The 14936-nt window shown below is 34.8% G+C and overlaps 2 protein-coding genes across 2 annotated transcripts in view; both read right to left on the bottom strand.

Annotated features, from left to right (window-relative positions):
- The window catches only part of LOC125050816 (dynein axonemal heavy chain 2), a 90482-nt gene that overhangs the window by 57857 nt on the left and 17689 nt on the right, over positions 1–14936 (bottom strand). Inside the window, exons 25-41 of the mRNA XM_047650845.1 lie at positions 14212–14345; positions 13680–13950; positions 11059–11202; positions 10635–10733; positions 10249–10468; positions 9785–9947; positions 8732–8910; positions 7906–8098; positions 7624–7765; positions 6940–7077; positions 6384–6602; positions 5184–5427; positions 4774–4910; positions 3605–3760; positions 1384–1586; positions 691–876; positions 71–235 (exon numbers count right to left, since the gene is read on the bottom strand). Coding sequence (XP_047506801.1) covers positions 71–235; positions 691–876; positions 1384–1586; positions 3605–3760; positions 4774–4910; positions 5184–5427; positions 6384–6602; positions 6940–7077; positions 7624–7765; positions 7906–8098; positions 8732–8910; positions 9785–9947; positions 10249–10468; positions 10635–10733; positions 11059–11202; positions 13680–13950; positions 14212–14345 — 2993 coding nt within the window. The remainder of the gene's footprint in view (positions 1–70; positions 236–690; positions 877–1383; positions 1587–3604; positions 3761–4773; positions 4911–5183; positions 5428–6383; positions 6603–6939; positions 7078–7623; positions 7766–7905; positions 8099–8731; positions 8911–9784; positions 9948–10248; positions 10469–10634; positions 10734–11058; positions 11203–13679; positions 13951–14211; positions 14346–14936) is intronic.
- Positions 11410–13016, bottom strand: LOC125050813. Its single transcript, XM_047650841.1, has 3 exons — positions 12436–13016; positions 12033–12311; positions 11410–11839 (listed from the first exon to the last, which is right to left on the bottom strand). Exons 1-3 carry the CDS (start codon positions 12820–12822, stop codon positions 11588–11590), a joined length of 918 nt encoding a protein of 305 aa, XP_047506797.1. The 5' UTR covers positions 12823–13016; the 3' UTR covers positions 11410–11587.

The raw sequence follows: 14936 nt of genomic DNA, 5'->3' as shown, positions 1-14936 counted from the left end.
TCATATAGCACCAACTTTGGTAAATAGTTCAAATTCGAATAATATAAAACAACAATTTAAAAAAAGTCACCTATCAGGATCCAATTGAGCAAGAGTTCCCTGAATGAGAAACGTCTTCCCAGTTCCGGTCCCTCCACCAACCAGAACACCATATCCAGCTTTAAGCATATCCAAGGCGATTATTTGTACCCGAATAAACTCCACTGTTGGCACCAGGATGTTGTGGAATCCCAAACTGTAATAATTTAGCCCTTAGTTCGTTTGCATGTAGATAAATTGATAATTATGTTTTTTTAAGCATGGCAACCCTTATTGGGTAATTGTGTCCATAATAACGACATGGACAAACTATTTTTAGTTGTAATTTAGTATGTAAAAATTAATAGGATTTTAAAAAATTAAGAAGAGTGGAGGAAGTATTGTGTACTGATAAGGGGATGTTCCGAGACCAGTCTAACTGGTCCAAAGCCCCCAGCTTCTAAGAGAGAAGTTCTTTAAATACTTAGCGGCTGGAATAACTTCTTTAGCCCGTTTCAGGGTCATCATCGTAGTGATTTGTAAGCTCCTATTGTAGATATCGCTACAAGACTATAAAATATATTTGCTTCACATTAGCTAATCACAAATAATCAGGCGTTAAAATCTTAATTAAAACATTACATTTAATACATACCATAACCAAAGACTCACCTAGGATTAAACCGCCAGTTATCAGGCAGTTTATCCTCCCAGGGTTTGAAGGCTCGCAGCCTCTCATCAACGTAATAATCGTAAACAGTGTCTTTCAAGGGGAATACACCTTCATGTTCCCGGACCCAGTTGTCCAACTTACGACGTGATTCTTCCTCCAGGGTCGCACATACCGACCAAATCATACTGTGGATGGTACTTTATTATATCTAAACGAAAATGTAAGTTATTATAGAACACTTCATGATTTAAAAGTTCTATATTTTTATAATGTTTGGGAACACAATTAATTAATAAATACTCTAAAATCATAGACTAAATACTGAAAACCACCCTACTTTAGAACATTTATATACATATTATTATAACCTATACTAATATTATAAAAAGGAAAGATTTGTTTGTAAGTATGTTTGAAACGAATTGGCTCAAAAAGTACTGGACCGATTTTAAAGTCTTTTACCATTTGAATGTTACATTATCACTGATTAATATAGGCTATTTTAATTGCAAGAAAAAATAAGGATCCTACTAAAACTACAGTGTGTTGTATGTAATGTTTCCCAAAGTGTAAAAATGCCTATATAAAATCTTTCATCGCATGCGCTAAAACTATTGATGATAGAACAAAAAAAATGTTCCACAATATCGGACGGGCCGATGGCCATATTTATAATCATTTGTGACACTCACGCAAAGAGAAATCTCATTTTTGACAGCCCTTCATTGTCCTCCTCATCGGGCTGTGGCGGTGCTGGGGCTGGTAAGAGACCCAAAAGCCGACAGAGCGACCTTACACCTGTCAGCTCCTGACCCCTCACGCTCTGGCCTTCCACTAGGTGCAGCCTCTTTAGCTCCAGCACAGGTGTTAAGATGTTTAGGAAGTGACGACGGAGCTACGGGATTTATAAAGATGTAATTCGCGGATGAGATAATGCGGATAAATACGGCATTATTCCACAGCGTACTATACTCTGCGGAACGAGAAAAGTCGTGGGAAACGCAGCAGTGCTAACTTACCTTTTTGGTATATAGACAACACTTACGTCATTAGGCCAAGGCTACACGGGCGGTTCTCCCGCCGCGGAAAACCGCTTCTGAACCGCACTGGACACAATTTAATATGAAGTTGTATGCTGCATACTACACTGCGCGGTTTCCCGTCGCGGCTCACAGGCGGGTGAAATACGACCGCCGCATGCAGCGTCAAACCGCCGCTGATAACCGACGCTTAAAACTACACGGACGGTTTCCCGCTATCCCTCCGTCATTCTGCGCGGGACCTTGGCGCTCGCTCGTCGTTCGTGCGCTTGCGTGGCTAGTGTCGCGTCAAAATGTTCGATACGGATCGTTTTATTGTAGAAATACAAGATCGACCTGCTTTGTATGATGTGCAGTCGAAGGATTACGCCAATCCATTTAATTAATTATTAAATAATTAATTTATTTATTTAATAATTCTATTAATATGAGAGCTGCAAGCGCAGTTATTATTGGCGGATCCATGTTGAAATGAACAAAAGGCAGCGATAAACCGCGTCCCGTGTAGTTTGATGGTCTGCGGCAGCTTTGTCGAGCGGTTTCCCGCGGCGGGAGAACCGCCCGTGTAGCCTTGCCCTTATAGTTCGACAGTAATCTTGATAATATTAATAAAAATTGTGAAGATCTAGAATTAGATTGAAAGCTATTTAAACCTATAGATTAAGATAACTTACTGCAGCTTTCTATACTCGATCTAGATTTTCACAAATTTAGATTGATAAATGTCAAAATTCGATCTGTTGAATTCAAAGATATTTTACAAAAACGATCCATCGATCGGTTGTTTAACAGTATTTTATGAGAAATATCAATCTCTAGTAGTAAAAATTGTATTGGCATTACAGAAAGCGACCGTTAATGACATTAAACGAATTTCGAAAGAAATTGTATGGAAAAAGGCTCACGTCATGTTCACGAAGGTAATGGACTCAAAACAATCTAATACTTCTAAAGTGTTCGTTGTAAAATGGACCTTAATACAAATCAATAAAAACGTCGTCACTACTCCGATTTCTCATTCCGTAGAATTCGGACATTTCATAAAGGTTGCTACTAAAAAAGTTCTCCGCCGAAAAAGGGACAAATTTGATCCATTTGAGGGCAATAAAAAATAAAATGCTACGTATATTTATGTTGTACCTTTACTTTATATATTTTTTATTTTTTTATTAGTGACCTAATACAAAAAGAAAAATAATTCAATATCACGAACAATATATCAAATTAACTTTAATTACATTATTTTATTCTTTAGCAGGCATCACTGCCTACTAATTCCAGGTTTAGTAAACCTTTTTAGTAAAATAAAATAATATCTTAATTTGTGCGTTTTTTACTGTTTGTGATGAAAAGGGACTAATATATTTATAGTTATCACTCGCCGTTAAACCACTTTTAATGCGGAGCACCGCACTTATAATAATAATAATTAAAATGTATCCATTTTCACTAACAAATAAAATGTATGTATAACCACGAATGCTCAGACTAGTATTGAAATTGAAAAATGTGCCCGCCCAAAAAGGTTTGCCATCTCTGACATGTAAAAAAATGATAGCTGTCAGAATTCTACGGAATTAAAAATCGGAGTATAAAATATATATAAGTATAAATATGTCTAAGGAAGATAGAAGGAAGCAAGGAGTTCCACTCTTTTGCTGTTATTATAAGAAACGATAAACCAAATCGTGCAGGGTTGTCGGGATGTCGACAACGAAAGGGCGAAACACCCAACGAGCCCCTAGATAATCGTTGTTTGTAAGGGGACGACGGAATCAGATTCTGTAGTGTTGTCTTAGCTGAAGTTTTATGTAGACTTGGAATCAGGCACATTTTTAAAAGTGGAAATAACAAATATACAACATATTAATACCATCTCCCTATATTCGAGATCGTCAACAGTCTCAAGCCAAGAGTTGACAAACGGCCACCATCCCCAGTCCTTATAATCATTGTAGACCATTCCATTACGAGACACCGTTGCTGGAGATGCCACAGCAAGGTCCAATGTCTCTATTAACAGTGACACCTGTCAGAAACATCACATCTATAAAATTCGGTAGTAAAAATCTTATATTAATATACTGATATTCATACTCTATGGATATCCTAAGGATTTCCATGTTTAATTTTTATTGATATTTATATCTTGACGCTTTTGTCCCGAAGACAGGCACATTTGCCACAGTCCTGACATATCCTCTCTCGCTTCATCCACTTTTATGACATTCACCATGCATGCTCAACGGTTATGGAAACAGAACATAATCCAGCCAGGCAGACCACAAAGCCGGTAAAACGAAAATTTTAAACTTGAAAAAAAAACTACTGACGCTACAACCCTTGGTCTCGAGATTTTTGTATGTGTACCGTACCTACCGGTTTTCTTAATAGGAAAGTAGGTGATCCAGTGCCTGACACACGCCGTCGACGTTTTGGGTCTAAGACATGTCGGTTTCCTCACGATGTTTTCCTTCACCGTTCGAGCGAATGTTAAATGCGCACATAGAAAAAAAGAGTGCACGCGTACAAAGTACACATGTCAGAAGTGAAACTTCTTTGGCAAACTAATTTTTAAGGCTTGTTCATATTTATGAGTACAAATCTAAAACTTAAGATTTCCGAGACTTGGAGGGAAAAAGGAATATGGATGGATATGTTAGGAATTTAATGAATTTAATTGTCATTAGATAAAATATTCATTCATTCATTTGATTTCAATAAATTATTTTGCAAAAAATATAAAATACTAATATTTAATCAATTCTTTTTAAGAATTTTTATAAGGTAATTCGCCCTTTTCACTCTCTCTCAATCGCTCTCTCCCTTTTCTTCGACAAAAACGCTGCAACATCTTCGTCACGTTTCATCCATAAAAAAATTACCCTCATGCGCCAAGAAGTTTCACTTCAAAAACTCCATTGGTTCACAGCCAGAGTACGAACCTACAACCTTAACCAGCTATGCTGTTCACCCGCGTTAGTTCATAGCATGGGACTCAGTAGGTACATAGATGTTTTTAGTTCTAGTTTAAACATTCACCTGAGGGGGCATAGAAATCCTCTCACTGTTCACCAGCGTAAGTAGTTTATTGTCGTCCATCACCGAATTCAGATTTTCGATCCAAATCGCGTCCACAGGCCCGTCAAATATTATCCACTTTTGATCAGATGACTCGTCTATAACGAATAAAAGAATACAACCCAATAATACTGTTTTATATCTAAAAGTAATTTAAAACACTTGAATTTTTTTTATGTTACAGGAGACAAACGGGCAGGACAACCTGATGTCAAGTGATATCCATGCCATGGACACTCGCACTGCCAGGAGGCTCGCAAGTGCGCTGCCGGCATTTTAAGAATTGGTACACTTTTTTCTTGAAGGACCCTTAGTGGAATTGGTTCGGAAATACTTTAGTACGCTCAGTGGTACTCAGCTGCAAACCTTACCTTGACAAGTCGTCCTCATGATGGACGAGAGCACTCCATCCTTCCATTCCCCCGTAGCCAGGTTGTACTCTCCATACAACTCACCCAGGGTAAGAGCTTTGGGGTTCATTGGATGGACTTGAACATTCTCGAATCCAGGTACCTTTTCGCGTTTCAAACGACTAATAGTTGAAGCTAACATCTTCCATGAGACCGTTTTAGCTGTGTTCGTGTCGCCTAAGAGAATACTGGAGTGCCGCGAATTCTAGAAGTTTTTATTATTGTCACAATTAAAAATATTAAAAAAAACACATGTGTGCAATTCACACGTGGTAGAAGTGAAACCTACAAAAATGTTGGTTCCAAGATAATGAGACAAATGTAATTTTACTATCAATTATCAATAATAATAAAAACTACAATGATTAAAAAAGTTTTCATAATTAATAATAATATATAAATTAGATTTTTTTCACTATCTAAATGTATTAATAGACTTTTCCTATCATAAAACGACATGTACTTCTTTAAATTATTTTTTTTTATAAATATTTAAGTTTAATATCAATCTTTAAAAAAACTACAGTAAAAAGGACAGATACATAAATTCATATGATTTAACGTGGGAGAAAATGAGATAGGAAGCATTATACAGTGTATAAACTTTAAATTGGTGTGTATCTGATCATTTTCTGAATTAAATTCCTGAAGGCCCTTTAGGAATATATAAAAAAAAAAATTTCTTCGTAACATAAATATATAGTATAAAACATTGATAAGGCAGAAGAAGTCCTATACAAAATGTCCATGGGTTTCGTTATTGTCATATAATTATTTTCATATAATATATTATATTGTCATATAGGAGTTACGAAGTTCGCCGAGTCAGCTAGTTTGTTATTTAAATGACATAACGCAATAATTGACAGTTAACATAATGTTATCTATGGTTTATTATGAAAATACCTGTAGACGTTGAAATTGTAGTTGACATTGACCATGTGCGCAAACTTTTAATTAATAAATATGTAAAATCTTTATATATGTTCGCAGATATTGTGTAATATGTATTATGTATATATTTTATTATATTTTTTACAATATTTTTGTATTGGCTTAGTACTATAATAATTTATGCATTTTTATAAATAAATAAAGAAAATAAACTTTAAAATCTAATTATCTATATCTAACATGAAAATGAAATTAAAGGTGTGTTACCTTGGTCTCATACGTCTGTATGACCTTATGCAATGCCGCCTTTACTGGTTGTAGGCCCACCAGCCTCATCTCAGCAGATATCGCGGTCTCCAGCATCTCATAGTCCAAGGTTGGTACAACCACATCAGGGAATATATCTTGCATGATGCCATCAAATAATGGCACATCTTTGGCGGTCAATCGAGCCACATTCATGTCACGCATGGCCAGGATCACCATCTGGTGTTGCCATAGAATTCCAAATTAACTTACTGACATTAAAAAAGGAAACAAATGTAATTAAAAATATAATTTCCTAAAGGAAATCGTGAGGGAATAGGGAACTGAACTAACGATGACCCCCCGTATCTCAAAATCCAATGCATTTTTGAGTTACGTAAGTCAGACTTAGATACGTCTCGTTTCTGAATCTTACCCTTTATGCTAAGTAAGACCCTATATGTCAAAAACGTATTGACGTTTGACATATAGGAAAAACATACATTTATACAGATGATTAATTAAATAAAGCCAAAGAAGTTCTGACGTCTACATAAATTATTATATATTAGTGTACCTCTTGTTCAGGCAGGTTAGGGTAAGCTCGTCTCTTTACTCCTGCGTACCGGAGTAACGCGACCATAGAGCGTAGACCGAAGTCATAATGATCCTGCTTTGACAACTGCTGCATAGCCAATTCATATAGCGTAAACACCTAATAGAATCTTTTTTTATTATGGTTACTAGAAGAAATACCTTTATTCAAAAGTAAATGAAGTGAATATATGTGCAAGTACGGTATTTTAAGTAGGTACGGTTTTATTTAAGGAATAGAAATATACATTAAAATTGGACAGTTAGTTTTTAGGAGGATTCGTTTTTAAATAATGGCAACCAACAATTATTGATATTGTACGAGCCAAATCTGTTCATTTTGCTCACTCATGCTTTCTTAGTTTTATAAGCGTGGCGATTTTATAAATCGTCGGAGTTACGCCCCGAGAGTATAGCCAGACGTAGGCACTCTCTCCAACGGTTACATTGCATTCATTCGTAACTCTATTATTTAAAGCACCCCGATGACCCGTAACCGTACAGATATAAAGTGAAAAATATTAACCAACCACTCCTGAGGAAATTCCAGAAGAAGCCATTGTTGTCACAAGAAATTAAAATTACAAAGAGACACAAAGGCTGAATCAAGAAATTTATACAATATATTACGAAAATTGTTTAAAGTAATCTCACTATTTTGCGATACCTTTTTAGCATTAATCTTATAAGCCGTAAAACCATCTGAGAATAACGTATTTTCAGCGATAATGAGCGAGTCCGGCACACACATAGCGATCGGACGGAACATGGACTTCAAATTATCCGGCAGCTCTGTCCGGCCAGCGTAACTGTAGAAATATTTTTTGTTTATAAGAAAAATCATTTTTTAGGCTTTTAAGAATTGGAACGCTCTTGAACGAAACATTTCTGGTCCTTCATACATAACAATGTCTACGTCTAAATAATTTTAACTCTTGGCTATACTTACCCAGGATTCATTGTAATAAATATCCCACAGTTGCCGTCCAGCTTGATATCAGATCCTTCAAAGACGAACCTTTTGAGGAAGAGAGACAGTGCCAACAGCACTGCCAGAATCTGCTGAGCCACTACAGAGAGTACTTCGATGTTGATGCGGTTGAACTCGTCAAAGCAGCCCCAACACCCACTTTGGGATATCCCTAAATATATAGTATTTTATGCATACTTTGTACTTTAAATACGCAGTAAAAGTTAGAGAATAAGATGTGTACATGGTGGGACATTTCCCCAAAAACGGAAATATAAAATACCGGAATCACAAGTGCCCACTACTAAAATTTACAAAACTCCACACGATTTTTATTAAATATATTAAAGAAAAATGCAATATATAAAATAGGTAATATAAAAGGCCCTGAAACATGGTAACATTGATGACATACTGTAAAGTATATATAGATACCTACTATTGAACATATTTAGACAATTATGTTCCGTATTTTGGGTCACAAACTGGTCTTATAGCCCCCTTATCAAACATATAAAACTTCATAATGGTCGCGTATTCTAGAACATATATTTATGACCAAGAATACACTTAAACTTCAGTGCCTATCAATATTTAGCATTCTTTCCAGAAACTTCTTTGCATATATAAATAATAGGGTAGACGGTTGAATAATTAATAATAAATAAAAATAAATCAGTGGCGTTTCAAGCTTATTAGGTCTGGGCCTCAGATTTCGGAATCTGTTTTATGCTCATGTCAATCTAATATGTCAGTAGATGATCAGCTTCCTGTGTCTGACATAATAATAATACTTATTAAATACCCGCAAAACATTTGGCCATTGATTTATAGTCCAATCCATCAGAACAATTGGTGACAACGACCCATCTGGCTAAAGCTCGACCCAGATCTTTGGTAGTCTCAGTCTTGCCTGTCCCCGCTGGGCCCTGGGGACTTCCCCCGCGGAATAGATGCAACGCCGTTGTTAGAGTTATGTAGCATCTAGAAAGTGTAAAAATTGTGATTGTTTCTTGTGAAACGGGTGTTCTTGTTAGTGATCAGTCAAATGGTAATATTCAGGACGTTTCTGTCAAAATTGGTGGCGCATCTAAGTTGAGCTATTTAACAGATAAGTTAAAATAAAAAATAGAAATCAATATTTTTTTTATTGAAAATGTTAGGACTGAAATAAAACGCGTAGGCAGTGGCGTAGCTACCTAGGGGCTAGGCGGGGCAGTGCCCCGGGGCCCTCAAGCTCAGGGGGCCCTCAAATCCATACCAGAAACCTCGATCGAACTGAAATTTTGGAAGTTTCTCCCATTTTCAAAATAAATATGACAGGTTGCTTATCCAGTAGCTTAGCATTTTTAAAGTATTTGTATATTTTTATTTGATAAAACCTAATCAGTTTACACAACAGGGGGCCCCATATTTCAATTTGCCCCAGGGCCCTTGGTTGCCTAGCTACGCCACTGCGCGTAGGCCAAGTTTTTTTGAATGAATAAAACTAGTATACTTATATATTTTTGTATTGTTCCACATTAGGGTTGCCTGGAAGAAATCGCTTGTTAGCGATAAGGCTGCCCGTTTTCTTTTAATTTTGTAACCTGCTATTTTTATTACTATTTTTGTATATGTAAGTTTTTGTATAAGGTAATGAAGTATAAATAAATAGTACATACTTGTCGACGCCATAGATGCGGAAGGAAAGATCAAAGATGGTATTTCCCAGTGTTGCCAACATTAAAATTATATTTATTCGTTAACTCAAAAGAAAATATATAGTAAATATTTATAATTGTTAACAATCAATACTCCACCTAATTGTTTTCTTGTTTATCTGACTAAACCTAAATTTGGCGTTATACTTCCTTACCTGTCAGTTAGTGGTGTGATAACAAGCCGACCTGAGTTTCCTATATACTCGTAAGTGTATATCGAGTTTGTGTTTGTCTGTCTGATGAAACAGTCCTCCCGCTCCCGGTCCCAGTAGAACTTTAACTGTGAGAACCACTCAAAGGCAGATACTGTCATACAACCTGGAATTAATATTGTAAATAATTACTAAATGGCGTACTTTAAATTATTAAACTACAGGAATAACCTACTAATCTTGGTCTCGCGTTGACATCATTAGGTACCTACCTATCTACACACGTTTTTTCCCGAAATTTGTTTTACCGGTTATGGGTAGGTACTTTTGACTAGGCCTTGGTGCGCAAAACTAGTTTCCTATTTTATTGTTTTGTCGTGTCGATAGGTAGGTAGGTAGGTAAACACAGAGACTATAAGAGCTCTTCAGGCCCAAAGCGACTGCATAAAAAAGGAACCACTACAAACCCAGTTTATACATCCTATCAACAGTATCTCTTGAATGTATCTCTATGACACACAAAGCGTTAACTTTACAACGCAATATCTTTGAAATCTCTTTTCTGGACATATTTTGTAATGTACTGAGAATTAGGTTTTGCTTTTTGCGCAATTTCTTCAGCGGCTTTTTCTCTTTCATCAGCTCACAACGACATAGGGTACGTGTGCAGTCTGACGTCCATTGAATCTGCCCATAAAATGCATACATAAGTAAAATCCAATAGGTTTTTAATATTCGAAAGTCACAGTTCACTCTAAGTCGATTATGAATACGAGTATAACTCTAATATAGGTATTAGAGTAACAACTAAGACGCGCCACATATACAAACTATAATTTGGTTCAGGACATACCTTGCTGCAAGTAATTCCTAGTTGTCCAGGAAAATCGTTAATCCATTGCTCCCTTTGGTATCGACACTTCTTCAACGCAGCTCGAGTTGCCATTAAATTCTAGACCAGTAAAATTTTTTATTGTTTCTTTTTTAGTTTCAAAAGACACAGACTAGACATAGTTGATATAATATTTAGTTGCTCACTGGCTGAATTCACAATATTTATAAAAAGGTTTAGGTTTTATGTTTTCTTGTTTTGTGTATATTATACGTTCTTAGTTTAATTTTTTTATTAATAAGTTTTCTATTGTATTACTTAATATTCAGTTACTGTAAAAATAGAAAATAAATAAATAAAACTCCCTGTACAATTCTAGCTATCAAACGCTGCTATTAGCAGTTGCCTACTACTATCAGGGCTAGAAAACTAACTACTAACTGACCTCCCTTAAAACAACTCTCATAGTATGTTCAAGTCCAAGAAGCCAAATTTCAGCCGGACCATCCAATAATAAATTATACTTCCACTCTATACATTCACCATCATCTGACATCATTGCTTTAGCCACTGGGAGACCGACGGCATTCTGAATATAAGATACTTTTAAGCACAAATTTAAAAGTAAAAGTTTATGACATATCCAAATTTACTATAGAACCAGTGGCGCTTGCGTTAGGTGGGACCGAACCTACCACCTCAGGGATGAGACGCACGCTAAAGCTACTAGGCCAACGCTGCTCTAAATTTACTATAAAAATAAAGTTACTATATGGTTGTAAATTAAAACACAATATAAACTGTACCAGTAATTTATTTTTAACACATGTATATGGTGTGTATAAAATAATTAATACAATATTTCATTGAAACAGGAACATGTCTGAATACATAAGCATATTTATTTCCATAGTAATACAATTATATTTATATTTTTTCTAGAAGTTATTCACATTTTCTGATATTTAGATGTATTATTCCAGAGTTTTGGTTAAATCATTTTGATTTTTAGATACATTTCCTATAGATTCTTCATTATCATTCATTTTGTTGTGCAATCTATTGTAGACGTTAAATCCCATTAGTTTATCTGGCATTGTGAGCAGTACTTTATATAAGGCTTTTTTATCTTGGTCAGAGCGACAGGACAGGACCATGTGAAAATAATGATTTAATAAAGATTGTGATTTTGCATAAGGATGGTTCATTAACAGAATTGTTAGTGCCTGTAACAAATATAACAAAATTAATATGGCATGAATCAATGAGGTAAGTTAAGTTAGTGTATTAAACCATAATCATATGTTTTTAATGTAATTTAAATTATTGTTAAATTGTATTGTTCACATACAATAATTATAAAATAAAGAAAATTATTTTAATCAAAAATTTCATGACAAATATTAATAATTTACTTACTCTAATATAATGATATTCCGTCTTTTTATTAATGTGTTCATCTATTGGCGATTTTTTTAAAATATACAATAATTTATTCCAATCATGTGAATATATGGCTGTGTTAATTGCCTTTAAAAATCTTACTCTCCAATGAACACAACCATGTGTTGTATCTATTCTTTTTCTGCTTCTTATAATGACTGTAGATAATTGTTTGTCCAATAAAGTCTGTCTACATTTTTTAAGGATTGAGTAGTGCTCAGATTGCACTTGATTTACATAGCGCATTGCATTTTTCTGAAATTGACAATAATAAATGTTATTGCACCTAACCAGTACTTAATGCATTCTAGTTTTCTTTTAATAGAAAACTTATATTAAGTAAACATCATATACATGTGTTATTTTTATAGGCACTTACAATTAATTTTTTTGGCATGAAATAACTTTGATCAAGTTCCTCTGATGTAAATTTTTTATAGTTCTCAGCAGCTTCTTGCTCTGCCTGGAGTGATATTTCATGTAAAGGATCATCTTTAGTTTTATTGCCTAGCTTTTCTGTACTAAGATTATGAGATTCCTCTGCTTCTGTAGCTGCAGCTTCTTGCTTTGCCCGGAGTGATATCTCATACAAGGGTTCGGCAATAGCTTTTAACTTTGTTAAGTTTACTCCGTCTACATCCACACTATCATTGCGCTGATCAGTCTTATCATCTGATACGTAGTCGTTTTGCAAAGAAACAGCAAGCCTTTCTTTTACGACATTTTCAATATCGCTGATGACATCTTCTTCATAAAGAAAAGCCATGCTTTATTTTAAAGAATGATAATATTATTAATGGACCACTCTGTTTATTACGAGCATTTACCATTTAAGCATACGGCGCACACACTGTTTAAATTAATTCATTAACCAAAAAACACAATATTTTAAAGTAACAATATAATTACTTGAGACTTGAGTTTAAATTTGAAATTATTTGTTTGGAGATTTGCTATTAAGTCCCAGTTCTCACTTCTCACGTGGAATTGACATCGACGGCTGACAATTGACAACCATACATACTAGCAAAACATTTTGGCGGTAATTTATTGCATAATACAAATCTGTATAAATATAAACAAGGGTTTGTTTTTTTAATTAAATAACTTCAAATGATAATAACAAAAATTTGCCATTTGTCAAGTGTATAACAATATTACTTACGACCGTCTAGCAATTTTTTCCCGAAGCAAAAATATATTCGACACGTATATTACTTATGTATCATTATTTTATCGCTTAAAACTTAACTAACAGATAGAAAATTCATTTTTGTATTGTAAAGACAGTGGCGTAGCTAGGCAACCAAGGGCCCTGGGGCAAATTGAAATATGGGGCCCCCTGTTGTGTAAACTGATTAGGTTTTATCAAATAAAAATATACAAATACTTTAAAAATGCTAAGCTACTGGATAAGCAACCTGTCATATTTATTTTGAAAATGGGAGAAACTTCCAAAATTTCAGTTCGATCGAGATTTCTGGTAAGGATTTGAGGGCCCCCTGAGCTTGAGGGCCCCGGGGCACTGCCCCGCCTAGCCCCTAGTTAGCTACGCCACTGTGTAAAGAATGAAAAATTTGCGTTATTATTATAAGTACTAGGGTAATATTTAAAATGATATACCTTATCGATCCTTATTTTGTTGACGTTATCGAACAACTTTTTCAGATGGACTTGAATAAGTTGCGGTTTCTTTGAATTCCCTAATATTTCTAATAAATCGTCATTGGAAATGAAATAAAATCTAGGAAACAACTGCCGCTTTGTTTCTAAATACTTTTCTAATTGTCTTAAAATCCCATCTAAGTTATCAACCATTGTATTAAGCTTATTAAAAAGATACGGGGCTGGTTTGTATAAGCAAGCTTCGATTGCATTTGTCCCAGCGTACATACTAAAACGAAAAGTAAATTAAAATATGAGTCCTACCAAAGAAAATAGGTATTACATACCTCGGGATATCATGGTTACAGCGTTCTTGAAATTGCTTACTCTTTTAAAAAACTGCGAATTGTCTGAAATTTGGCTGCAATTTTTACGCAAGTGCACGCAGAATACGGTAGCGTTATATCACGTGGGAGTCATGAAAAAGTATGTAGGTACTTTGGTATATTTTTAACCTCTCTAGGTTTTTAACTATTGAAAATATACAAACTTGCTGGTTATCTCTGTCCAGTCAGCAGATAGTGCATCAAATATTTTGACTTCATTTGGTAGTTGCTTGCGAATATCTTCTCCACTAAATATACTTTCAAGATAAAGATAGCGTCTTTGGACTTGTAACGATATCTATAACAAAACCCACTTTTACCTAGGTAGGTCTTTAAACGTTGTATCAAATGTTACCATGACTAACTAGGGATATTTTACCATGTTGACGAAAAATACATTTCAGGAGGTAAAAATTTAAGAACAACAAACAACTACTATATTTCTTTTATTAACACAGATCATACAACACTACACTCAATTACACGCTAATGATTGGCAGGAGTCGTAAAATATTTAGATTTAACGATTCATGTACTTAAACTAACTTTCTTTACTCCAGCAACATCTTACTATTACGTATGAAACCGACTGCCTGAGAAATACAGACTTACACCGTGTTTTACAATAAATAATTATAATAGTTTTTGAAGTGAAACTTCTTTATGAGGGTAAAAATTTTACGGATACGTCACGAATCGCTGCACATGATTGAGACCGATTGAGAGAGAGTGAGAAAGCGCGAACGTAGCATGAAGAAGCATGCTATTGGTTGATGTATTCGTTTAGTAGTTACAGATTATTTTTTAGTTATATTATGTAAATATTAAAGAAATAAATTTAAAAAATTAAATTTATAATTTGCATTAATTTTCGACACTTAATATTTGA

Source organism: Pieris napi, chromosome 7, assembly GCF_905475465.1.
Source record: "Pieris napi chromosome 7, ilPieNapi1.2, whole genome shotgun sequence".
In the NCBI taxonomy this organism is placed as follows: domain Eukaryota; kingdom Metazoa; phylum Arthropoda; class Insecta; order Lepidoptera; family Pieridae; genus Pieris; species Pieris napi.
The sequence above is the reverse complement of the archived record's forward strand: the minus strand, read 5'-3'. Positions and strand labels throughout refer to the sequence as shown.

Coding starts and splice junctions, on each gene's coding strand:
- LOC125050813 (XM_047650841.1), bottom strand. CDS start 12,822: ATGGCTTTTCTTTATGAAGAAGATGTCATCAGCGATATTGAAAATGTC. Junction 12,312..12,435: donor TCATGCCAAAAAAATTAATT/GTAAGTGCCTAT, acceptor TGTCAATTTCAG/AAAAATGCAATGCGCTATGT. Junction 11,840..12,032: donor CGGAATATCATTATATTAGA/GTAAGTAAATTA, acceptor TATTTGTTACAG/GCACTAACAATTCTGTTAAT.